Source organism: Cydia pomonella, chromosome 1 (genome assembly GCF_033807575.1).
Source record: "Cydia pomonella isolate Wapato2018A chromosome 1, ilCydPomo1, whole genome shotgun sequence".
Taxonomy (NCBI): Eukaryota; Metazoa; Arthropoda; class Insecta; order Lepidoptera; family Tortricidae; genus Cydia; species Cydia pomonella.
The window spans coordinates 43,743,959-43,771,357 of record NC_084703.1 but is presented as its reverse complement, the minus strand read 5'-3'; the positions used below and the strand labels follow the sequence as shown (position 1 = coordinate 43,771,357).

The 27,399-nt window shown below is 41.2% G+C and overlaps 1 protein-coding gene across 1 annotated transcript in view; it reads left to right on the top strand.

The window, feature by feature from the left end:
• LOC133524563 (nuclear hormone receptor FTZ-F1 beta) overlaps positions 1-24,476 on the top strand; it is a 63,014-nt gene extending 38,538 nt beyond the window's left edge. The window contains exons 2-17 of the mRNA XM_061860649.1: positions 1,960-2,204; positions 3,649-3,764; positions 4,175-4,301; positions 4,965-5,146; positions 5,924-6,059; positions 7,045-7,180; positions 8,243-8,381; positions 12,296-12,426; positions 13,283-13,494; positions 14,356-14,492; positions 15,946-16,023; positions 16,381-16,605; positions 17,947-18,083; positions 19,535-19,650; positions 21,000-21,154; positions 22,857-24,476. Coding sequence (XP_061716633.1) covers positions 2,117-2,204; positions 3,649-3,764; positions 4,175-4,301; positions 4,965-5,146; positions 5,924-6,059; positions 7,045-7,180; positions 8,243-8,381; positions 12,296-12,426; positions 13,283-13,494; positions 14,356-14,492; positions 15,946-16,023; positions 16,381-16,605; positions 17,947-18,083; positions 19,535-19,650; positions 21,000-21,154; positions 22,857-22,964 — 2,223 coding nt within the window. The 5' untranslated portion in view covers positions 1,960-2,116 and the 3' untranslated portion in view covers positions 22,965-24,476. The remainder of the gene's footprint in view (positions 1-1,959; positions 2,205-3,648; positions 3,765-4,174; positions 4,302-4,964; positions 5,147-5,923; positions 6,060-7,044; positions 7,181-8,242; positions 8,382-12,295; positions 12,427-13,282; positions 13,495-14,355; positions 14,493-15,945; positions 16,024-16,380; positions 16,606-17,946; positions 18,084-19,534; positions 19,651-20,999; positions 21,155-22,856) is intronic.
• Positions 24,477-27,399: the final 2,923 nt, after the last annotated feature.

Sequence of the window (27,399 nt, the reverse complement as noted above, 5' to 3'; positions counted from 1 at the left end):
TTAAGGCTTAACAAGCAACAATATGAGCTGTTAATAGAGTAAAATAGTTAAAGTGAAAAAAAAGTCAAGTTTTATCGATATCGATATTTTCAGACGCCCCTTACGCCTGTGAGTATCGATATCTGCCTCGTGCGGCGCGTTACTAGCTGCAAGGTCGCACATAGGTGTACAAACAGTGTCGAAACCTCCGAATACAAACGTGTGACGAGTTGGTAGACGGACATTTTGATATATGTACATAGTATACACTCTGAGCGGTAATAAAAAAAAACTGATTTTTTCTTTCAACAAGCAACTACAACCTACTCATCGGGTCAATTCCATCAAGCCCAAGACATCCTTAGGTTGCGTTGTTTTATCCCAGATTTCCTATGGCCACCAATCTCCATCATCAGATCAGCTCAATAGTAGCTAGAAGAAGAAAACAATACTCATCCCTTTTTGGGTGCTAGTACTAGCGTAAGACAAAGACAGTATGATACTCTCTATTTATGTTTGAAATGAGACAGTCCCTGGCCAAAATTTTGAAATCTTCCAAGGCGGAGCTGTCTTCATATAGGAATCTTCAAACTATTTTAAGTCAGACCAAGATAAGTCTGCAACGATTTTAATAGCAAGTGATATTTATACGTTATAATGTGGTACAAGTTTGACGTTTAAAATAACACACTGCGTGTGCTCCGTCCGTCCGTCCGTCCGTCTGTCACCAGGCTGTATGAACCGTGATAGCTAGACAGTTGAAATTTTCACAGATGATGTATTTCTGTTGCCGCTATAACAACAAATACTAAAAACAGAATAAATAAAAAATATATATGTAAGGGGGGCTCCCATACAACAAACCTAATTTTTTTGCCGTTTTTATAAATAATAGTACGGAACCCTTCGTGCGCGAGTCCGACTTGTACTTGCCCGGTTTTTTGATATTAAAAACAAAATACATAAGATTGATTCTGGTGTAAATGTTATAGTTGGACCTAGCTAGCATGACATTAGCAATGACAAAGTGTCGCAATGACAGCATTAATGTAAAACGTATGGAAGGTAGAGGCAAGGAATAGAATCTCCATAGGCAGAACTATTGCGTGTCCAGCTGTCAGCTATAAATAATAGTTCTAAATCTCTCCAGAGTAGTGCTAGAGTAGCTAAGAACCTAGGCGTTATTGACGGAGTGAAGTGCGCTGTCTATGATTAGATTTTTTTCTGAAGTATTCTAGGAATTGTAGCGCCACCTATTTAGTATACCACTTTTTGGTATAGGGAGATTCTGCTCCTTGACTTTATCTTCCATAGTAAAACGTATATGAAAATAACGTTTGTAATGGCACCTCTTCATTTTGTTGTGTTCAAATCGGCACAAAGGCACCTTAGATCGACTTCTAGGCTTGTTTCTCTAAAATAAGTTTCTGGAAAAAAAAACATTATTGGTCCAAGCTTTTATTGAGATAATTCTAAAAACCATAAACACAATTCGGTTGCCTTGTTGTTTTTATACCACGTCGGTGGCAAGCAAGCATACGGCCTGTTTCATCACAGAGTTCCTATGGCCACCTCCCGTCTGCATCATCAGGTCAGCTCGATGGTAATATTGCATTATCACCCGACTTACATATGTATGCAAATTTCCAGCTTAATCGGAATCGGGAAGTGGGTAAAATTTAGCTTCCAAGATTAGACATACTAAAAGCTTTAAAAAAAATAGTAGGGTACCTCCGATTACTAGCCACCTTATACTAAAATGGCTAAAATAAGAATTCTACTTATTTATTTACACAATTCAAGTAAACTAAATAACTATCGTTCTGATGATTAACTTAGATTGTGTGATTAGTAAACAGAATCCCTTTTAGTATAAGGTTGCCAGTAATAGACTGTTTACCCTATATGCCATAATATTAATATGTACTTAAGTTTATGTGAGATTTCATGTGACTTTAATTAGTTTTTCTCTCTTTCCAGCCCCCCAATGGCGACGTCTAGCCATCCCTCGTGACACCATGTAACAAAACGAAGACTGCAACCTGCCTTACAGAGTACAAGAAAGATGCCACGGAGATATATTTTTCATAGACATTTTTGAGTATTTTTGGAAGATTTTTGTAGAGATTGAATAGTGATGGCAACTGAGGGGGAGGCGGTTAAAGTGGAGGGGGGGCATGTGTCTGTGACGACGATCAGCATGTCCGGGCCCGAGACGAGCAATGGTAAGATTTTTTTTACAGGCTTTTATCGGTGACTACTTTTTTTTCAACAGGCAACTAATATTCATCGAGGAAATTCTAGCTATCCTAAACACAATTAGGTTGCGTTGTTTTATCACAGAGTTACTATGTCCACCTCCTGCCTCCATCATCAGATCAGCTCGATGGTACCATAGCATTGCATTGTCACTCAAGTTACATGTGTAAGAAGCGCTGGTGGCCTAGCGGTAAGAGCGTGCACCTCTCTATCTTGCGTTATCTAAGTACGGGACTTAGGTAACGATATATTGTTGCGGGCAACACAAGCCTTAGAGCTTACTGTAGGACTTTGTCTAATGGAAGTAATAATGTCCTATAATATTTATTTATTATTATTTATGTATTTATACTGTTAATCCAATAATTCCAGTGGCATTTGATATCATTCCGATCAGTCGCACTTTTGATATTTAATCGTCTGCGGCAATTTTGTTCATCCTTCTTTAGTCTACAGACAACCCGCCTTTCATTGACAGATCTGTCTGCAGATATTATGGAAGGTAGAGGTCAGGAATGTAATCTCCATGAACCAAAAAGTGTCCGTCAAAAAACCTTAAATAGGTGGCGCTACAATACCTAGAATAATTGAGAAAAATATTCAAATCATGAGAGCGCACTTCACTCTGTCAATAACGCCTAGGTTCTTAGCTACTCTAGCGCTACTCTGGAGAATTTTGGAACTATTATTTATAGCTGACAGCTGCACACTTTTGCAACAGCCTATGGAGATTTCATTCCTTACCTCTACCTTCCATAGCAGATATGTCTACGTATACGTATTGTTAACCCAACCCGTCTGCAAAGTTAACGAAGTTCGTTTGAGCGGCTAGACAGTCATCAAACTTATTGACCGGTCGTTTAACGTTTCAATGAACATGTTATTTACTTATTAACGAACTTTGGAACATTGAGCGATTTTGGGGGAAGGAAAATTTTATTTGCGTGTACAAATATTTAGTAATGTCCCAAGCTGGAGCAGGATATGTCCTTAAACTACGTCCAAAAGAGAGGTATGGGCACTGTGCATGACATCTCGATTTGTGCGGTAGGGCACAGCACAGCGGATGTCATTCCAGGTCTAGAGCAGAGCCCAACTGGGGAAGTACCTCCACCTTACCGAAAACCGCAGCCAAATAACACTAGGCCTTACTCAGTGTTGTGTTTCTGCCGGTGAGTAAGGTTGCCAGAGCTTAACGAGGGTGCGGAGTGTTAGGGCAACGCGCATGTAAATTCTCTGGCGTACATAGGCTATGGAGGCCGTATGCTTGATTGCCTCCGACGTAGCAGACTAAATTTTAATGTGTCATCAAGAGTATAGGTAAAAACTTAGCTGAACAGTTGGGCTATTACATATATGACGCAATGCACCAGTGTGACCTCACTCTTAAGTTTATTGTCATCATTGCAGGTCAATTCTCGTACAGTTCGAGCGGAGTACGGATTAGCGTTTCCTCGGACCCCCACGACGAGGACTCGACGGACGCTGAGATATCGAAGATCGACTTCTCACAACACCAGTACGAGGTACGAGGAAAATACCTTCCTTAATGTGCTGTAGTTAAGCACGCGAGATATCCATAATGATTTAAACACTGCGAAGAGAGTAAGATCTGAATACCCGGCCCGCTTAGCAATATCTGCTGGCTGTCTGAAATATACGCACGTATATGGCTTGAGCTACTGTACTCGGCTTTTCTATCGAGCTGCTCCCTCCTTAACCCTACAATCATGTAGCAGAAATAGTTAAGCGGGCCGGGTATACAAGATATATCTACGACTCGAATCTACCGGAACAGTTTAGGTGCTGTCGAAAAGCACAGGATTGGAGTGTCACGTTGCATGAATACTCTTCTGTTGTACTGACTTTCAACACCTATTTCATCTCTTTAATGGATGAATTCCGATATGGGAAGTCACGTTAAACTTGCTTTCAGGTAAACATGCGTAATAAGAAAAAGCGGTCGTCCAGCGGGCATGAGCCAGGGGACACAGAGAGGCCCATGTCCTGGGAGGGAGAACTGTCCGACTCCGAAATGGTCATAGACACCAGCGTGAACATGAGTAAGTGCAGTTATAGTCACACTTTAGCACCATCTTGGATATTGATGACTGTTTGACAATAACAAATTTTATTATAAAACAGTATACACAATGGATATATACAACTAGCTTAAATCTAAAATAAACCCTTGAGGAATTGTACCAACGATGCTGGCGGCATTTCCTCGTATCGCAATGCTGATACGTTGTGCGAGGAAGCCGCTAGCTCTTCGGTCACCAGTTGCTTCGCGATTTTAATGTATTTTCTTTAGGAGTAGACTTTTTGATAAATTAAATCTGTATGGTTTAATTTTATTATAAGTATTTGACATTAATACGTACCACATTTTTAACTTTGTTATATTCTTTAAGATAATAGGGAAAATAAAGATTTTACCACTACAAAACTACTTAGTCTTTTGACAATTATATTGATTTTCGACACCTGGGTCAAACACATTTCAGAAAAAGGCCACTTTTGCAGACAAAACACCAAAAGTTAACGGGTGCAATATACTTATATCACGTTTTTCTTATTTGAGGCTCAAGTACTGAATTTTTTTATCTCGCTTTATATTCAGTTCGAAGTCGCAGTTCAAAAAATTTGATTCTCTTAACTTTGCTATATCTACAAGAAAGACGGGAACGACTAAAGCATACAATGGCCCTCTACATTACTTCCAGATGACCCATGCAGCTCACCGGACCTACAGTCGTCTCGGGACTCCATAGACACGCTTCGCAACGTCACCATAAAGCAGGAGCCTCTAAAAACGGAGCAGTTCCAAAGCCTGGACGATCAACGTGTGCTGGACCTCAAGTACACGCCGATACAGCCACATCAGAGGAGTCTTAGTATGAACCGGGTAAGGAATTCTAATCTTCTAAAGTCTAGTTCCTCTAGCTTGGACTAATTTTCTAGTCTTAGGACCTGAAGGTAGAGCAGCAAAGCCTGAATTAACAACTAAAGGTGTAAAGTTAGAAGTTCAGCTGGTAAGAAAGACGCAACAACGTCACCAAAAGCAGGAACCTTTAAAAACGGAGCAGTTCCAAAGCCTGGACAACCAACGTGTACTGGACCTCAAGAACACACCTGTACAGCCACATCAGAGTCTAAATTGTTAATGTTTAAACGACTCATTACACTCGCCCCACTTGCACCTTCTCACCAACCCGGGGTTAACCGGTTAAACCCGGAATTGCCATGGTTACCAGTACAATTTGACTCAGGGTTAACGGCTTAACCGCTGAACCCCGGCTAAGTGGGATGGTGCAAATGGCCCTAATAAGACGTTTACACATTGTCCTTTTGGGAAGAATAGGGACCATAGATATGAAGACTCCTCCCGGCTCATAGTGTTCATGTTCCTGCCGCTGCCCGGAGTTGCCGTCAAAAGCGTCTTCTGGAGATCTCAATCTGCGAAAACAATGGAAAGTCTGTAAACACCACAATCTGCTCACTCACTCTAATTACGTCTTAGTAAGAGTAAAAGAGAAAGATCCCCGCAAATTGCAAATTTCGGCTTTAGCGGAAGGCATTTGCATTGCATTGGGCAAATCTTCTTGTGAGAGGCATGTGCACAGCAGTAGGACCTTTAGTGATGATTAATAAGATGTTTTAATAATGAAATTATTTGTTTCAGATATCGGTAGTAACGGAAAGCGCCCCGCTGCGTCGCCCTTCGTCTCCAGCAGCCAAAATGGAGGCCCAGGCCATGCCGCAACCTCCAGGGGAGATACAGAACCTCACCATCAAGAAGGAGAGTCGAGAGTTGTCTGGTGAGTACTGAGTATCCTTGTATCTCCATCAAATGTATGAATGCCAAGCGGTAAAGATCTCTAATATCGGACCAAGCTAACTCTGCAATGACAAAATGATCATTAATGTCCAAATATCTGGGAGACTGGCGTTTTATGTCTAGGCTAGTGAGGCGGTTATCTTCGAATGTTTTGACACCGTTATGGACGGTAGAACGCCAAGTAGACTCCTTCCAGCAAGCTCCTCCCAACGCTAAGGGTCGATGGCGCAAGCGATCAGATGCCGTTTGAGCACGTCCTTGTATCGCAGGTGCTGACCACCGTGTTTCCGCTTACCCACCGCCAACTCGTAGAGCACAGCTTTAGGCAAGCGGTGGTCATCCATTTAGTATTAGATATGGATGGTTTGAAAGAACAATTCGAACCGGCAGGTATCGTTGCTCTCGATTTAATTTGATGCAACCAATTTGGATAAAGTTTTGTGTTTAAATTTCAACGGGTTCCTGGATGGTTTGAAAATGCCATTGGACCCGGCAGGTAGCGCTGCTGTCGGTATACTTTTCTTTCTGGAAACATATTGAACGTCCTAATGGACAATGATTATTTCTGCCCTATTTGATACGGCTGAGGTGTGAACCAAAAGTAAAGCAATGGTGTGAATTCATACCTACTTACTTTGCTCTTTGGTAAACTCACAACATTCTACCACTTTCTACTACACCAAAACCGCAAAATCTGACAGATAAATATATCTGAGTTTGAAATTAAGCGACACAATTTCACATAGATTTGCTCTTTTTATTTTATTTTAAAATTGAAGAAGTTGACATTTTCTAAAAAACTTATTTATGCAAAAAGTGCAGTTTATTCTGTTTCGTATGTGGGCAATATCTTGTCTTGGTATGAACGTTTATAAATCACATATCGATTTTTTGTCTACATGTCTACAAGTCGCTAATGTATCCTTGTTTCTAAGATAAATAAAATTATTCTTTTTATATTTCAGAGCTAAAATGCGAGCCTTCAGTGGGCATGGACAAGTTGCTGGGCGCACTCCACGGCTCCCCTCTGCTGGGCAGACTGCCACGAGTCCAGTCCAGCGCCAGCACGGATTCCGCCGTCCATTCCATGTACACACACAGGTATGGCAATCACACTTAAAATTTAAATCGTTTGTGGTGAGCGTTCCGACTGAACGTCTAGCGACCTTCAACAAGGAGGATTTTTGGCCGAAGGGTGTCAAGTTTCGGCGATTCCGAGGCAGGTTCCCTGAGTGTTAGGAAGCTTGCCTCGGAGGTTGAGTAATGTATCGCAACCATAATGCGATTTGTAGTGTTTAGTTTTAAAATATTTATTTATAATATGTATGTAAATAATATTTAATACATCAGTACAAAAAAAAATACATAAAAAAAAAAAACAAAACTTAAGACTAACTTAATTCTAGTCAAAAGTCTGCCGTTTCCCTTAACATGCCGTCAAATGAAGACACGTCACTCGGACACAGCCATGTTGGAGTGTTTCTCAACAGGTACCGTAAAACTACCCAACTCTAGTCCAATACTGCAACTATGGTCCACAAGTTCAAAAGGAAATTAAGTATCTATACCAATGTTCCTTGTGGTTTACTCCTAGTTTTACCTTCCATTTATAAACATACTTTGCCTTAGAACTACAAAAATATAGTAAAATACACACCTGAACGAGAAAAATTGAGTTTATTTGTGGACCATAGTTGGGAGCTTTGGACTATAGTTGGGTGGTTTTACGGTACGTAATTTTGGGAACATCGAAACACATGCGCAATAGAGTCAGGGCTACATGGGCATTAATGTATTTTAGGCGTTCTTGGACGTGTAAAAGTAGACGCTTTCTGGTCTCTATTGCGCTAGAAATGGCTTCCTGGAAAATAGGAGAACCCAGAAGAGTAAACGTTTCGACGGAAAGCTCGCGGTCTATTAGGCTTAAAATGAGAAAGTATCTAAGATATCCTCATCTTCGGGGATTAGAATCGGTATTAGAATGATAAAATGGATATTTATGCTTGACTTAAACACTCTTGTTTATAGGGTACTTCCGTACCAAAAATCTACAAAAGGAACCCTTATGATGCGACTCTGACCTTCCGTCTGTTACCTTGTTTGTTTTTAATTGTGTTATAAACAGAAATGTCCGGTATTTGAGGTTATTTCATTTCTTTCCAGTGTCTACAGCAGCCCATCGGCCAGCCCGCGCGCGTCGCGGCACTACACTCCGTCTCTCTCTCGCAACAACAGCGATGCATCGCACTCTTCCTGTTACTCTTACAGCTCGGAGTTCTCACCCACACATTCACCTGTCCAGGTACTTCACACTTACAAACATTCAATGCATTCATGTTATCACACTGCCCAGTTAATAAGAAAGCACATCAAATGTTTTATGTACAGTCGCCATCAGATATATCGAAGCGGCGAAGGTGATTACAAATATCTGAACACGCTTCTATTGTCAAGGCGTTAGTGTGCGTGCTCAGATATTTATGAGCACCTCGGCCGCTCCGATTTATTTGATGGCGACTGTAGGTACTTCAATCAGCCAAGATTTACAATATATTCTCATTTCATTTATTAATTTTGGTTTATTTTCCTTTTATAAGAATTCGATCTGTTTTCTGAAGGAGCTACGTTTTTGTATGATTTGTTATACATATATATTTTAAATCTAATTTCCATAAAGAAAAGTATACCTACTGTATGTAATTGAATGTTTTGTATAGTAATTTAAATTGTATTTTTTATTATTGAATGCATGTTATGTTTAATGAAAATATGTGTCCCGCCGATTTAGTTGCCGGTCCCATATTGAGATATCTTTCTCTGATTGAGGGGGGATTTAAATCTTCTCGGGTCAGAGGTGTAGGGTTAGAGCCGGCGGTTTATTTGACGTTTATAAGCGCATTGTAATATGCCTACTTGAATAATATTCTAATATTTCATTTTAAATGTTCTTTTAGGTCTAACTTCATGACCTCTTGATCGATCCTATTCATGTTAGGACTTGAAATATATATTGATCCCAACTACGGTCTTACCAAATTTCATTAAGATATGTATAACTTTTACTAAAGTTATTGTAAGACAAACTATCAACAAGCGAATGTCGTACATGTCGTCTCTTTCACGCAACAACAGCGACGCATCGCGCTCTTCCTGTTCGTCTTACAGCTCGGAGTTCTCATCTGTCCATACTTACACCTTATACACATAGATGCATAGATAGGAACAGGAATATTATAATACACTGGAATATCTGTCTGAGTTATTCCGTTGAGGCATGAAAATAAAGCTAAAAAAAAGAATAAAAAATGTGTAATTGTTGGTGTAATAAAGAATATTTACTTACTTACTTACTTAAAGCGAAGCGAATTTTTAAAGTGTTTTTATTTTATGCGAGCGATTGTATTTGTTCAACACTAATCACGACACGTTGTCGTAATTGTTAGAAATTGCATAACGCTAGTAATTAGGCTCATGCGATTTACCATTTCTTTTTTATTGTATTAACTTGACAAATTATTGTCAAGTTTATTTTTGATGTTTATTTTGGCCTTTGCGAAAGATCTTTATCCACGAGAAAGTTTAATTGTGTCGTTCAGCAAAAGGTACCACATTGTCGCTTCCCATAAGGACGTTCTGACAGGTTATTCGTATGAATATAGAAGCAAATTCATCCGTATGGTCCAGAAGAACCAGTCCTAATTCTTATCTCAGCTTTTTCACTCTTGCATGTTAAAAATATCTCAGGTTTTTAGTTTCGAGAAACCCGAGGAAACTAGGGTTTATTCAAATTAGTCCGGTATCATCCCGATTTTTTTAATACTACGTCGGTGGCAAACAAGCATACGGCCCGCCTGATGGTAAGCAGTCTCCGTAGCCTATGGACGCCTGCAACTTCGGAGGAGTTACATGCGCGTTGCCGACCCTAACACTCGGCACTTGGCAACCTTACTCACCGGCGGGAACACAACACTGTGAGTAGGGTCTAGTGTTATTTGGCTGCGGTTTTCTGTAAGGTACGTCCGCTCTGCTCTAGATCTGGAATGACATCCGCTGTGCTGTGCCCTACCACACAAAGCGAGATGACATTCACAATGCCCGTACCTTTTTTTTTATACTACGTCGGTGGCAAACAAGCATACGGCCCGCCTGATGGTAAGCAGTATCCGTAGCCTATGTACGCCTGCAACTCCAGAGGAGTTATATGCGCGTTGCGGACCCTAACCCCCTCCCGCCCCTCGTTGAGCTCCACCTTACTCACCGGCAGGAACACAACACTATGAGTAGGGTCTAGTGTTATTTGGCTGCGGTTTTCTGTAAGTTGGAGGCACTTCCCCAGTTGGGCTCTGCTCTAGATCTGGAATGACATCCGCTGTGCTGTGCCCTACCACACAAAGCTAGATGACATTCACAATGCCGGTACCTCTCTTTTGGACGTAGTTTAAGGACATACCCGGGTCCAAATGTATTCCTCGTTGCAACATATACATTCGGAAACAGCTAGCCAGGCGATTTTTAGTCCTTTTCTACTTAGTGCAGCGCAAGAGGACAATGCGATACCTATTATTTAGAGCAAAAAGCGTATTGTCAAAGTAAATTTTATAGTCAACTTTTACTGCCACCTTTCGATACAGGACTAAAACTCTTAGAATGACATGGCTATATGACCCATGTTCTTTCACTGATATGAGTTGGACTGAAGACAAAAAAATGCGACTCGGCTGTATCTGGCCAAATCTGGCACACAGGCACTATTGGCTTGAGTACTATTGATTGTTTAGGTACTTGTACTATAATTACATGGTATAACACTACATTCATACAGCTCTCGGCGTTTGCTATTAAAATACTTGGGGAAACTAAGGGGCTCCCCGCGCTTTCCAACGATTTTTGATAAGTTTTGAGTCGTTACTCGTACATTTGCAATATAGATAGAATTATAAGATTTATAAGAACGGCTATCGGTTCTTCAATCTTTTATCTCCATTCTTGTCTGCCGGATTTCGAAAGAAATGAATACTTATTTCCTTTTTTTTTAAACATCGTCTAAAAAAATACACGTTTTTCGTTACTCGATTGCCGTGAAGGATTTTACATGTACGAAATCTACACATTTGGGTTCATCTCTGACGTCTCTAGATTTTAAACTATTCAACACAAAAGTTATGGCCAGTTAACTAGTTTTTTGGCCTAAAATTGTTCAACTTTAGTGCCAAATATCTCGAAGACAATGAACTTTGGAGTAAATATGGAGTACTATATTGTTTAAAGCCGTTGCTGATAATATAATAAGCTACAAAAATCATTAGGAAACCACGGGATCCAGATCGAAAGTCATGAGCGCCAGCGAGCCCCTTTAGGGAAACGCGCCGCCGACAGCCGCTCCGATCTTTTAGCCCTACGTGGAGTTCAGTCTTCGGCCTTCGCATTTGGGCACTTGTACTATTGTTCGGTATCTGATCTTGCTATCCGAGATACTTTGCATCAGTTTTGTACATTAATTTTCGCACACAGTAGCCTCAAACAAGAGCAATCGTATAATATCTGTGAAAAATCCCACATGTTAATTTTTTTGCAACTTCTTGTAATCCCACGTATTTTTTTTGTATTAATTAAGTAAGATGTATCAAAAGACATAATTTATAAATACGGCAACAGACTGAAGAGATCACTAAGTAAATACCGCGTATAAAAATTATTCTAGCTCAAATACATCGTTTCTAACGAAAATGAGCGCTATATCTGTCAGCGGTACCTACCACCGCTGCACTAAATGGGTTATTGTCAAATTTCTATGAAAATATGACGATTATAATAACACTCCGTCACTTTGTTCTTTTAAGATCGGTGCAAAGTTAGTTTAGACGGACTCTAATGCAGTGCAACTTTAATTAGTCCAAGCAACTTTATATAAAGGTTCGAGCAATTGTTAAGGAATTTAAGAAGCGTATATAAAATAATAAAGATAACACATTGAATGCAGTGCAGTTATTTTCCACAACTTCAGTCGTCTTTGCGTTCAATATATTTTCCATTACTTCACTTGTCTGAAGTCGTAAGAACTGAATTTGATGGGTAGCCATTTCAGTTCGTATCTTGTTTGTGCCTGTCCAAAATGTAAAATGTAGAGCAACGATAGAAATCAGGACACTTGTAGGACATTCGTTAGAAAACGTAATACACTTGTTGGAAATAACACAAATTTACTAACCGTTACAGGGTCGCCATCCGCACGTCCTCTACCGGGAACAGAACCCCGTGTTCCCCGCGTCGCCGGCCGACGACGAGGACACTGGAGAAGACCGTTTACACCACCACCAGGGCATCAGCAGGCAACAGCTCATTAACAGGTATGGTATACTAGATTGGCAGGGTCGCCATGTAACGTCCTCTACCGGGAACAGAACCCCGTGTTCCCCGCGTCGCCGGCCGACGACGAGGACACTGGAGAAGACCGTTTACACCACCACCAGGGTATCAGCAGGCAGCAGCTCATTAACAGGTATGGTATACTAGATTGGCAGGGTCGCCATGTAACGTCCTCTACCGGGAACAGAACCCCGTGTTCCCCGCGTCGCCGGCCGACGACGAGGACACTGGAGAAGACCGTTTACACCACCACCAGGGCATCAGCAGGCAACAGCTCATTAACAGGTATGGTATACTAGATTGGCAGGGTCGCCATGTAACGTCCTCTACCGGGAACAGAACCCCGTGTTCAACGCGTCGCCGGCCGACGATTAGGATACCAGCGAAGACCGTTTACACAACCACTAGGGCACCAGCAAGTAAAAGCCGAGCCTTAAGGCGACAGCAGTTTCACCACCGCAACGTTTCTCGTGCAGCTTTGCCGCAACAGGAAAAGGGCGAAGTCATTGTAAACGTTCTTAATAAATTGAGTCACGTATTGAAACTTCAAAGCGCACCAACAAAGCGGCAATGACAACGACGCTAGATATTTATCAAGGCACAGACGGGCAGTCTGCACCAGCAGCTGTGGCAGCCTGGTTCCATTTTTATCGCTTGTCACTATGCCCGTCACTTTCGCACTAACATACTTGTTAGAACGTGACAGGCATGGTGACAAATGATAAAGAGCCAACCATCTTTACTGCAATGCTGTAGGAATGACACTTTTGCAGTCACCTTTCACCTTTAACTTCCCGTCTATAGGATACCGACGTCTAAATTTTATTTTTCTTACAGCCCCTGCCCCATATGCGGCGACAAAATCAGCGGTTTCCACTACGGCATCTTCTCCTGTGAGTCCTGCAAAGGTTTCTTCAAGCGGACCGTTCAAAACAGAAAGAACTATATGTGTCTACGCGGCGGCAGTTGTCCTGTCACCGTGGCGACTAGGAAGAAGTGCCCGGCGTGTAGATTCGACAAGTGCCTTGGCACTGGGATGAAGCTGGAAGGTAATGGCACTAAAGTCACTCCTTTTAAGTTACCGAGAATGACTATCCAGTATCTATACAGTTATAGTAGTAAGATCCGACATGGTCCTGGGTTCGAATCTCGTTGTCCTGTCACCGTTGTTGAAAATGGCCCGGCGTGTAGATTCGATAAATTCCTTGGCGGCTTGGTACTGGGATGAAGTTTTTTTTTATACTACGTCGGTGGCAAACAAGCATACGGCCCGCCTGATAGTAAGCAGTCTCCGTAGCATATGTACGCCTGCAACTCCATAGGAGTTACATGCGCGTTGCCGACCCTAACACCTCGTTGAGCTCTGGCAGCCTTACTCACCTGCAGGAACACAACACTATGAGTAGGGTCTAGTGTTATTTGGCTGCGGTTTTCTGTAAGGTGGAGGTACGAGTACTTCCCCAGTTGGGCTCTGCTCTAGATCTGGAATGACATCCGCTGTGCCACACAAAGCGAGATGACATACCTCTGCCCATACCTCTCTTACAATGCCCATATCTCTCTTGAAAGGTAAGGCACTAAAATTACTCGCAAATTTTTCTTTTTATCCCAATGGTTGACAGTTGGATGCCTTAAGGAATCAAGTCTACCGTTGTCCGTTAGTCCTCTTTGCCGTCCGCATTTAAGCTTATGATACCGTCGATCTTTGATTCAAATCCCGGTAAGGGTCAGAAGATCTGTAATTTTTAACGAGAAACTGGACATTACTGAAATTTGGTTTTTTATCAAAGTATACATAAAAAGATAAGAAGTAATGACCAATTTAAATGTGTACCTTTTCATCATCATTAGTCAAGGAAATCTTCTGTACTTTAGTACTGACTTCAAATATCTAACAACCTTATTTCCAGCCATACGAGAAGATCGAACACGAGGCGGGCGCTCCACGTACCAATGCTCGTACACATTATCGGGAGCAGTATCGACCGGGTCTCTACTATCCGCACCCGTGCCTCCTACGCTACGCCACGCATCAAGCCTCACTTGCGTAAGTTTTCGGATGTACATACATGTACTACGTCAGGACATTAAGCGAGTTCACACAAAGTGCCGAGCGTCGCAGTGCTGTTATAGACCGCGAGCCAGGAACAGATTTCCATGACCAATCGCCTCCTGGGCGAAAACTCGTATAGTAGTTAAAAGCTATGTATGATGAATCCTCGTGGACGTCACCTGCCGTTCCGTTGGTGGGTTGAGGAATGGCAGCCATCGAAACACGTAAAAAATTGCCATCGCCTCCCGTTTGATACTTTGTCAGATGATAGTTCAGATGCTATTGTTAATTATAAAAAAATCGTCAGCCGGTTATATCGCGGCGGTAAGAACGTCAGCTGGTCGCACGAATATGTAAAAAAAGCGCTTTACCTTTTTATGATAGCAATAACTGATCATGAAACTTTGTATGTAACATTACATCAATTTACACATTACGCATACTTTGCGAACATAAAGTGGTAAGGCGCGTATAGGGTGTTTTTTACATGACGGTCTTTCCACTGCGATACAACCGGCTGACTATTTTTTTAATTCATGATAGGATCTAAACTATCATCTGACAAAGTATCAGCCGGGAGGCGATGACCGACGAAATATGCTCCTGGCCCGCGGCCTACTAGTCAAAACGGGTCTTACCCTGCCCGAGGCATCGTAGCAAAGCCAGCATTATTTTACTCCCCAGAGTTTATTTTTAGGGTTCCGTAGTCAACTAGGAACCCTTATAGTTTCGCCATGTCCGTCTGTCTGTCTGTCTGTCTGTCTGTCTGTCTGTCTGTCCGAGGCTTTGCTCCGTGGTCGTTAGTGCTAGAAAGCTGAAATTTGGCATGGATATATAAATCAATAAAGCCGACAAAGTCGTACAATAAAATCTAAATTTTTTTTTTTTTAGTGTACCTCCCCTACACTTAAAGTGGGGGTGAAATTTTTTTTTCGCTTCAACCCTAAAGTGTGGGGTATCGTTGGAAAGGTCTTTCAAAACTAATAGGGGTTTTCAAGAAACATTTTTTTGATAAAGTGAATATATTTTTAGATAATCGCTCCGAAAGAAATAATAAATGTGTGTCCCCCCCCTCTAACTTTTGAACCATAGGTCCAAAAAATATGAAAAAAATCGCGGACGCTGTTTTTGAGTTATCGCAAAAAGTTTCCCGTTCATAGTAAAAAGACTTACTTTAATTAGGTACTGATTATGCAAATTTGCCTATTTGTTTAACTCGCGTGAAAGGTACCGTTTCATCCCTTGCTTAACAATTTACTATACTTTAATCTCCAGTTTAGCTTATTGTGACGGAAGAGTAACTACGGAACCCTACACTGAGCGTGGCCCGACATGCTCTTGCCCGTTTATTTATATTTTTTCGTATAGGTCGTGCGATCCAAGGTCATAAGACGAATACTTTGATGAATAAGTATTATTTCCTTAGTAATAGTATTTTTTGTTGCAGGTGAACGGCCCCGGGTCGTACAGTCGAGGGGAGTCCAGCAACAGCCGACTCACGCCAGACATTCCCCCGTTATTGCAGGTGACTTTTGATTTATTTACTACTGCTATAGGGGAAAGGTGGATAATATGAACTGTCATGTGAGGGTTATTGAATAAAACACACTATGAAAGCTTTGCCGTTTAACGTACAGTAATTACAGCAGAATATATATTGACAGCCGTGGCATTCACGATCTTTTCATTTTCGAACGTGGCCGAAAGGAAAACAATTTGTCCATTATTAAACCAACTATAATACAATTTGTTGTTAAGCGTGTTTACACGAAATTTATTGAATATTATATTAGACAAATAAAAAAAATATCCCCTGCACGTGAAAATATTAATAACTTGTAAACATATGCATTATTATTAAACACTTATTTCTTTACCCCAGGAAATAATGGATGTGGAGCATCTCTGGCAATATAACGAGTCGGAGCTGAACCGCCTGGGCAAGTCCACGGGCAGCCCCTCGGCCAACCCCTTACTTGCAGCCTCAGGAATTACGGCCCAGAACTCTAGCCCAGACTTTCTGGCAGACCTGTGCAATATAGCTGATCACAGACTGTACAAGATTGTCAAGTGGTGCAAGAGCTTGCCGCTATTTAAGAATATTTCGGTAAGTTTCTTTATTTTGTGTCTAATATGGCGCATAATACTTTAGCGAAGACTTTCTGGCAGACCTGTGCAATATAGCTGATCACAAACTGTACAAGATTGACAAATGGTGCAAAATTTTGCCGCTATTTAAAAATATTTCGGTAAGTTTGTTTAGTTCTATGTCTATTGTGACGTATAATACTTAAATGCAGGCTTTCTGTGCAATATAGCTGACCATAGGCTGTACAAAATTGTCAAGTGGTGCAAGAGCTTGCCGCTATTTAAGAAAATTTCTGTAAGATTACTACTAGTATTTAATTTATCTGTGTATCACATTCAATATAAAGAGTTGAACTGGTAGCCAATAATTTGTATGCCGCGTCATAAATTACGGCCAAGAACTCTAGTCCAGACTTTCTGGCAGACCTTACCATAGGATGTACACGATTGTCAGATGGTGCAAGAGCTTGTCTCTAGGTATAATTTTCGGTGTGTGGCGCATAATACTTTACTCTTTATTAATTTACTTGTGTAATAGTTATATATATATAATCTAGTCTAGACTTTCTGGCTGACCTGTGCTATAAATAGTCAACCCATCAAGTGATGAAAGAGTGGTCACTCGGAAAAATAAAAACAATATTCACCTCAAGGTATAAACGGTATTATCATAACATATACAATACCTTGAAATCTCTGTCAAACATAACCTAGGCCAGGAGTCACCTAATGGCGGACCGCAGTCTAGGTCTGGACCGCCGACCTATTTATTTTTTTTGGTTATTTAATACACTCCTGAACTGGACCTCTGAAGAAACTAATTGCTGACCCCTGACCTAGGCTGTGACTAGGATGCCAGAAAAAAAAAACGAAATTATAATCCATTAAAGAATAAAATGCGTCGGTTTAAAAATGAGGTTTAATATTGGGTCTTAGTCATGTCATAGTTTATTTATTTTAATAGTAACTTCGAAGTATTTTTTAATTTCATTAGTGCGCTACATAACTACGATTTTACATGCTATTATGTACTACTTTTATTGTTTTATGTATTCAGAATACCGTCTTGAAAACAGCTCTTTTCATGTGCTGCCGGCTCGAGTATTTAAACGACTTATATTTTTCTGACGGGACAGATTAAAAAAAATATGAGATAAAAATTTGCCTTAAAAATGTCTCAGATTACCGGCAAAAACTTGTTCGGTTTGAAAATGCCATCACAAAATAATCCGCAAAATTCATTGTATGAAAAATCGAATTTCGTTAAAGTTCTCCATACAAAACGCTAATTTCATAGGTAACGACCTAATATTATTAACTATTAATAGGTTTTATAGTTTTACTATTTGTTTCTTTACAGATCGACGATCAGATCTGCTTGCTGATCAACAGTTGGTGCGAATTACTAGTTCTGTCCTGCTGCTACCGCGGCGTGGGGACCCCAGGGGAAGTGCGGGTGGGGGGAGGGAGGGGCATCACGCTACACCAGGCTGCCAAGTAAGTATCGGCAACCTAACCTTTCAGTTAAACATAATTTTTAAGAAACGACTTCAATGAGGTGAAAGGACGATTATTGTTGATTTTGGATTTCATACAATGAAATTAAAAAGACAGCGTCCTACGCCTAATTTTGTAGAAAAGGAGGTAACATGTTTTTTTTTGTCACTGCACCCACCTTGACACATTTCAGATTTGCCCTATGGTTGACTGGTAAGATACCCGCAATAGGGTATTCGACTGTATTTAAGATAAATTATTTCACACCATGCATGAAATAAAGCACCAGATAATTATCAAAAAAACTAAATAGGATAGAAATATAGAAATGTGCCTTGAAAAGCTAACTGCTTGACAAACATGCAAAGAGAACAAATTGCCAAACGTGAGCTATGCATCGTTGAAGAGTTCCGTTCTGTTCATCATCAGCAGTTCCACTTCATCAAATGCCACTTCTACAAATGTAAATACTTGATTTGTTGATGAAAATATTAAAATCACTATATACATGCCTTTAACATTTGAGGAGTTCCCTCGATTCCTCATGGACCCCATCGTCAGAACTCGAACTTGACAAAAATTTGTCTTGAAAGTCTAATTTACTTAACAAACACAGCGAAGAGGACAAATCGCCAAACGTGTACTATGCGTCGTTGAAGAGTTCCATACTGATCATCATCAGCAGTTCCACTTCATCAAATGTAACTTTTTAAATGTAAATGCTTGATTTGTTAAAGAAAATACAAAAATGTATATGTATGCCTTTCACATTTGAAGAGTTCCCTCGATTCCTCATGGATCCCATCATCAGAACTGAGTTTTGACAAAAACGGGACCAATCTGTATATATATATATAAATTCAATCAAAAAATTAATTTTCAAAACTCACATAAAAAAAACATACAACCGAATTGACATGATAACCTCCTCCTTTTGAAATCTTGAAGTCGGTTAATAAGTAACACTTAGGAAGATTAAGGTCTTAGATATCTTTTTAGGGTTCCGTAGCCAAATGGCAAAAAACGAAACCCTTATAGATTCGTCATGTCCGTCTGTTTGTCCTTTTATGTCACAGCCACTGTTTTCTGAAACTATAAGAACAATACTGTTCAAACTTGGTAAGTAGATTTATTCTCTGAAACGCATTAAGATTTTCACGCAAAAATAGAAAAAAAAAAACAATAAATTTTGGGGGTTCCCCATACTTAGAACTGAAACTCAAAATTTTTTTTATTCAACCCATACGTGTGGGGTATCTATGGATAGGTCTTCATTTAACGGTTAACCCATCTTGGAAGCTAAATTAGAACCACTTCCTAAAGTTCGATTGGTCTCAAACTACTTCTTTGATGATGGAGATTCGAATTTGATTGAGTTTTGATTTCTTAGAATCGCGTATGAGTCGATTACTTCAAACAAAGTCCTCTAAAATAATGTTTTTTTTCTCCAGATTGGGTCTGACTCCGTGCATAGAGCGCATGCTGAGCTTCACGGACCACCTGCGGCGGTTGAGGGTCGACAGGTACGAGTACGTGGCGCTCAAGGTCATCGTGTTGCTCACTTCAGGTAAGACAGCTTATAATTAAACGCTTTGAAGTTGCTCCTCATCATCTTATTCTTTTTTTTTATGGTAGAGGAGGCAAACGAGCAGACGGATCACCTGATGGTAAGCGATTACCGCCGCCCATGGATACCTGCAACACCAGAAGGGTTGTAAGTGCGTTGCCGGCATTTAAGATGGGAGTACGCTCTTTTCTTGAAGGTTTGAAGGGCATTATTCACGTTGTTCCTGCATTTGGCCACAGCTCATGGAAGCTTGGCGTCCGCTTGGCAACAAATCCCAAGAATTGGCATATGCACAAGTTTTTACGAAACTGCCATCTGACCTAACATAGAGGGTAAACTAGGCCTAGGTATTATTGTCCATATTCCGTCTGTGATACTACGTGTCCCTACACATAATATATAACAACATTTCATATCACTTCACTAAAAAATAATGTACGAAATATCATTTGATATTTACCACTTGCTTTTCGGTGAAGGAAAACATCGTGAGGAAACTTGCATACATCTGCGAAGGAATTCAAAGGTGTATATGAAGTTCCCAATCTGCATTGGGCTAGCGTGGGGACTATAGCCCGAGCCCTCTCAGGGATGAGAAGAGGCCTGTGCCCAGCAGTGAGACGTATATAGGCTGTATTTTTATTATTATTTGTATGTCTCTTACAATTTCGCGGGACCATGGGGTCCCGGGCATTTGGCGTGCGTGGGGCCGAAGCCAACACGTAGATGCCCCTCGTAATAAGACAATTTATTCTAAATGGAATGTGACACCAATCGACGATTATCCCTGTTCGCACTATAGCAGTGCATCCAAGGACAAGCCCCGGTTCGTGTAGGACTATTGTAAGAAAAAGGTACAAAGAGAAACCGGGCTATTGGGTTGAGTTGCTAGTGGACTGGTAACAGAGACTGTGGAGCTGACTATGGCACCTGCCCTGATCATATGTTAAAAAACACGAAAAATGGACAGGTGGTGACTCGCCAACTCAAAATAAGGGTCCCCGAAAACGGCCGCTCGCACAGAGCGACAAGGGGACAACATTGCGTGAGTGGCTCAGGGTGTGGAGAGGTGTGCGCCGCTTTCTACTCAGTGGCTGCATATTTCACTTCCACCCTGCGAGCATATAGCTCTGACACCCCACTCTGGACGGCCGGTAAAGGCAAGCCAGAGGTGAGAGTCCTGCGGCCCCTGCTCAGCGTTCACTCCAGCCGGCCAATGAAGGCAAGCCGGAGAGAGGAGCCTGACCGACTCTCGGGGGCATGGGACCCAAGGGACGTCACTTCCCATTCAGCTCGCCACAAGCTGCCCTGGGGGCTTATTATTATTATTCAAAAATAATGTATTTCAGACGCCCCAGAGCTGCGGGAAGCCGAGAAAGTCCGCGCCTCACAAGAGAAGGCGTTAGGTGCGCTCCAGGCGTACACCGCAGCACATTCACCAGACACGCCCGCCAAGTTCGGCGAGCTGCTGCTGCGCATACCGGAGCTGCAGCGCACCTGCCAGGTAAATCAGTCAGTCACGCAACCTATCATCAGCAAATCTAGGGGGAAACGTCAATTCACTACATACAATACAAATAATACAATACAAATTCATACATGAAGATAGAGGTAAACAACAGGCGGGCTTATCTTATAAAATTACTCCTAAACTAAAAACTACTGAACGGATTTTCATACGACTTTCATCTATAAATAGAGTGATTCTTGAGGAAGGTTTAGGTATATAACTTGTTTAGTTTTTGTGTAAATTGGTAGAAATATAACGATATTGTCGGAAAACATCACGGTGGCTACGAGCTTTAATCGAAAACGCTGCCTCATCCGTTTGAGCTATAACAACACAATGTATTGTGGGGTTGTCTCTCTTTCATGGATTTACATAAAGTCCGCGATATAACAATTATGTGTATGTTTTTGAAGGATAACTTGCTATATAGGTAAAAAACTTAAGTAAGTCACCTGTTGTATGTAGTTGTGACGTGTTCGAATAGACATTTGTTTTGTTTGTGTGTGTCTTTTAAACATGTATTGTCTATTCGAACACGTCACAACTACATACAACAGGTGACTTACTTAAGTTTTATACCTATACCCATTTTTAACTTCTAAATAAAGCTCACATAAAACGTGGCATTAGCAAAGCTACACGGATACAGTATTAATGATTATCAAATTAAATACGTTAGTTATATTTAGCATCTCATACAGATTACAATGGTCCCTTACACCATACAGTCAGCTGCAAAAATATGTATCGAGAGAATCGTCTCATAAATATGGCACTACGCTCTTATTACACTGGAATAAGATGCTATGGGACATATTTTTGAGTAAGATGTGTACACCCATATTTTTACACTTGACTGTACAATTTAAATGAATATTTCAGGAGTAATCGTAAATTAAAGTTCTATTTCGAGCCATATAACTTGTACGAAATGTTAAAGACGCTATCCGCAGTTAGTTCTAATTTTTACCACTTTATGCGCTGGGATCGCTTTACTTACCCCCACCATGCACTTCGCACGTAGCCAATAAACTGTTACCGTCCGTTAATATTTACGGTTCAATTTGTAATGGTTAATTGTCAATTGCAATTAACGTTCGGCCAACACTGCCACAAAATAAAAAATAAACAGATGGTCCGTTCCCGCCGTTCTTGCTTCTGTATTAATTTCGAATTTAAAAAAGGAGTAGGAAATATAAGTTTACAGATATACATCGATTCGTTTATACATACATCTTATCATGTTTACATTCCTTAGAGACTGCATTTTGACGTACATACAGTAGGTACCTACGTAGCGGCGGGCACGTCAAGTGAGCAACGCGCGCACAGCCCGACTAAGCTCTGCCCGAGAACGCCTGTAAATGTCACGTCTGTGTGCGTAATAGTCACGTCTGTGTGCGTGCGGCGAGAATGACACTTTGTACTGAGCGGACTCTCTGCTCCGACGCGCGCCGCCGCTATTTACTGTGTGACACTGCTCAGTAGTGCTAATCGCATTGACGCATGTTACAATGGAAATGGCATCTGTGGGATCTAGCTCTCTTCGTAAACGCGTAATGCGGCTGTTTAGTCTACGCTTGAAATTCTGCTGTTGACTGAACAACACTGCACGTATAGTTGTTCGATCGGCTACTAGTAGTCAGTAGCGGTAGCCAAGTTTAGTTCCTTCATTAATAAACCTCTCCCATTTCAGTTCTTCATGCAAGTCGGCAAAGAAATGTTAAACCCGGCAAATAAAAGCAAAGACGGCGACGGTCCCAGCTTCAACCTGCTGATGGAGCTGCTGCGGGGAGACCACTGATGGTAGATTCTGGTACTTGCTCAATATCGGACCCTGAAGGTGTATGTGTGAGTTTTGGGGTTGAGAATCGTGTGCGATTATTTCTAGTGTGTTTTATGATATCCGAAGGTTTAGTCCACGTATTTTTTATCGTGCAACATATTTCGGAGCAAAGACAATTTGAAATAGGGGTAGATTGTCGAAGTAAACTTTGTAGCCACAGTAAATTTATTGCCATCTTTCGACACACGATTATAACTTTTAGAACGTCATTTGACTTTGATCCTTATTATTTCACTGATATGTGTTAAATTTATTTAATATCAAAAAGTGGCGCCATCTAATAGATTAAAGGCCAAAGGTATGGTGGCAGCGTTTCGAACGATGGCGCCATAACCTTTAGCCGATGCTCGGTAAGATGGCGCCACTTTTTGATATTTAAGAAATTTAACACATCATTGAAAAGTTTTAATCATGTCTCGAAAGATGGCAGTAAATAAACTATAGCTACAAAATTTTCTTTGACAATCCACCTCTATTTCAAATGCTCTTTGTTTTGGAGAGACCAGGGCCTACCAGGAAAAACGTAATCGGAATTTCGTTATCTCTATTGCTTGCATATTCGTGCGATAAAGAGGCAGATAAAAGACATTTAGATTTTTCGTGGTAGCGCCTCAGGGGACTTTGCAAAAATTTCTAAGATCGACTAACGTCAATCGAAAGGTAAAAATGTATATGTACAGATGCGATTAATTATGACGTCATCGTTTTCCATAATCGATTGTTACTTGTTTAGGCCCCATAGGTCTCTGAGACTCGCTTTGACAGCCAGTAATGTTCGAGTAAAACTGTAATAGTACATTGTGCAACGAGGGGGGTACGTGAAATTTTGGATTCGAGGGTGATAATTCTGTAAAAATAAGTGGAATTAAAGACCCGAGTTTGCAATATTCTTACCCCCGGAGTTACACACAATGTTTTTCATCACACTTGCGAAGAAAAAACTAAATTTTATGCGAAATAATTCTTAAACACGGTGACATCAAACATTCGTCCGCCATTTTGTAATTTCTTGAAAGGTTAAACATCGAAGGCACAGACCTATTCGGCATTCAGCCACGATTGAAAATTATGTAAAAATATTTTAAAGGGCTTTTAAATTAATTATTATTATTAAATTATAAATGTCAGTATTTTAAAAGTAATGCTACTTGGTTTGTATGAATAAGTGACATAATTTAAAAGAAAAGCTGTAACTCCCTAGGGAGTTATAGCTTTGTTTTCACAATCCATAACTCCCGCGGGAACAAGATAGCCCTTTGTCCTTCAGTATACCTGCATGAAATAAGAACTTTTTCGAGCAAGTGTGATGAAAAAGTATTAAAGTGTGACTCACAAGGGTTCAAATTTTATTGTAGTTTATATGACGATATACAGTCTGTATTTTTAATATAACCGCAAACTTAAACTAGACGTAGGTATTAGTGCTATAAAATCAAATCAAAAACAATTTATTTCGAACAGTGTCCATATCGTGTTGTGTGTTATCGGGTGGCGAAGTGCGGATGAGGACCCAGTACCGTGGGGTATATCGCGGTCCCCTGCCCAGGGTTACGGGTGAAGTCCTCAACGGCTGTGAAGGCGGAGATGGCGAACATCGGTACGGCGGAACAGGCGGAGGAGGCACAAACCTAGTGGAAGGCTGCCGCTACATATTAAGGTCCCAGGCTACACTGGAACTACACCGCCAGGCAGGGCGAGGTAGTAAGGAAGGCGGCGGAAGAGACAATGTCCAACGGTGGCTCCTGAGCTCTCCAGGAGAGTTACTGCCTTGGCGTCAGGCGGCAGCCGGCCGTAAAACAAAAAGCCAAAAAATTTATCTCCTCACATGAATACGAACGCATAATGAGAAAAGGCAAAGATATTAGGGCGTACCCCGTAAGCGACGCGAATGCTAATAATGCGATACAAAATGCAACCAATACTAGGGCGTCCCCCCGAAGCGACGAAAAGTTTGACAAGAACAAGCATTCGCATTCGACCACCAACAGGATAAGACTTGCAACATGGAACTTGGGGTCTCTCACTGGAAGGAGTCAAGAACTGAGCAAAATCTTACAAAAAAGACGCATTAACATCTGTTGCCTACAAGAAACGAAATGGAAAGGCTCAAAATCGAAGGACATAGGAAATGACTACCAGGTTATATATAACGGCACGAACAACAAAAGAAACGGAGTGGCAATAGTACTCGACAACAACTTTAAGGCCCGAATAATAAACATCGCACGTAAGAGCGACCGTTTAATGGCAATCAAGCTTGCTCTGGATGAACAGCAGATCACCAATATAATTTCAGCTTACGCCCCGCAATCAGGTTGCACAGAGGCAGAAAAGACTGATTTCTGGGATGACTTCGATGACATGATCCGTAGCATTCCTGCAAATGAATACAAGATAATCGGAGGGGATCTAAACGGACATGTTGGAGTTAGCAACACTGCATATGAGAAAACTGTACACGGGGGGTACGGGTTGGGTGAAGTGAATAAACAAGGAGAAGAAATCCTACATTTTGCAGCAAGGCACTCGTTAACCCTGATAAACACGAACTTCCAAAAGAAACTAGAACATTTAATAACCTACAAATGCGCAGGAAAAGTCTCACAAATAGACTTTATAGTCTCGGACGTAACTTTAAAGCATAAATTCAAGGATTGCAAGGTTATTCCAGGCGAGGCCCTAACATCGCAGCACCGGATACTTGTGGCTGTGTACGACCTACCCAAGCCCATGAGAACAATAGTGGATAGAACCCCTAGAATTAAGTGGGGGACACTGGATGGCCCTAAAGGTGATACATTCATGGATGAGCTGAGAAACTATTTGGAAGCTGATTTGAAGATGGACTATGAGTGCGCTGACCATATGTGGATCAAATTTGAGAAACACTGTAAAATCAAAGCAACACAGATCTTAGGTACCTCCAAAGGACCTCCTCGTACCGGAAAAGACCCTAAATGGTGGAGTGAGAAGGTTCAAGAGGCGCTGGCAACTAAGAAATCTCGGTTTAAGATATGGCAAACATCTCAATTGGATGAAGATCGAATTCACTATAAAAAAGCGAAGAAACATGCAAAGAAAATCGCTGCACAAGAGAAAGCAAACTCAAACCAGGCTTTCTATGACAAATTGGAAAACGCCAAAACAGAGAATGAGGTACTGAACATTGCAAAAACTAGACATAGATCAACAATGGATATTAAAGTAAATAAATATATAAAGTGCAAAAACCATGAACTTATCACAAACAACGAACAGATTAGTGACAGGTGGCTAGAATACTATGAACAATTGCTTAATGGGGAATTCCCACATGAAGAACCAGCACCCTCAAATGCTATACATGGCCCTGTAAATATAGTACACGAAAAAGAGGTACAACAAGCGGTGACCGCAATGAAAAATCGTAAAGCATTAGGCCCGGACGAGGTGCCGGCAGACGTATGGAAGCGACTTGGCTCGCTGGCCGTAGCCTGGCTGACCAAGTTGTTTAATGCCATCTTAATTACAAAAACCATCCCGCAGTCATGGCGGAAAAGTTACCTCTTGCCGTTCTATAAAAACAAAGGAGATGTAGCAGAGTGCGAAAACTATAGAGGTATAAAACTTACTTCGCATACGTTAAAAATATGGGAACGGATCATTAACAAACGTATCACAGCTATGACCAAAATATCTCCAAATCAGTTCGGGTTCACAGCATCCAAATCTACCACCGACGCCATACAAGCGATCAGAATCATGATGGAAAAACATAGGATCAACAACCAAGACCTACACTTAGCATTCATCGACCTCGAAAAGGCTTTTGACCGCGTGCCTCGTAAACTTGTTTGGCAAGCACTTCGAGCCCAAAACGTACCGGAACACTACGTCCAGATTATTCAAGACATGTACTACGGTGTGAGCACAAGAGTCCGTAGTCTAGCAGGGCTAAGCAAAGCTTTTGAGGTTAAAGTAGGAGTCCATCAGGGTTCTGCGTTAAGCCCCTTACTTTTTAATTTGGTGATGGACTACCTCACTAAAGACATACCCGCACCATTACCGTGGACCATGCTGTATGCAGACGACATTGTACTAGCCGCAAATACTGCACAACACCTGCAGGAACTTCTCAATGTGTGGACACAGTCTCTGGAGAAGTACGGCCTACGTGTTAGTAGGAACAAAACCGAATATTTGAAATGTCCCTTCAGTGGAAACACAAAGGTTGAGACTATACACATCGGTACAACACCCATTCCAACAGTAACGAAGTTCAAATACCTAGGATCCGTGCTAACATCAGACGCAAACGTGGATGACGACGTCACTCACCGCGTAAATGTAGCGTGGCAAAAATGGAGAACACTCACAGGAGTGACCCTCGTCTGCCCGTAAAAGTAAAGGGCAA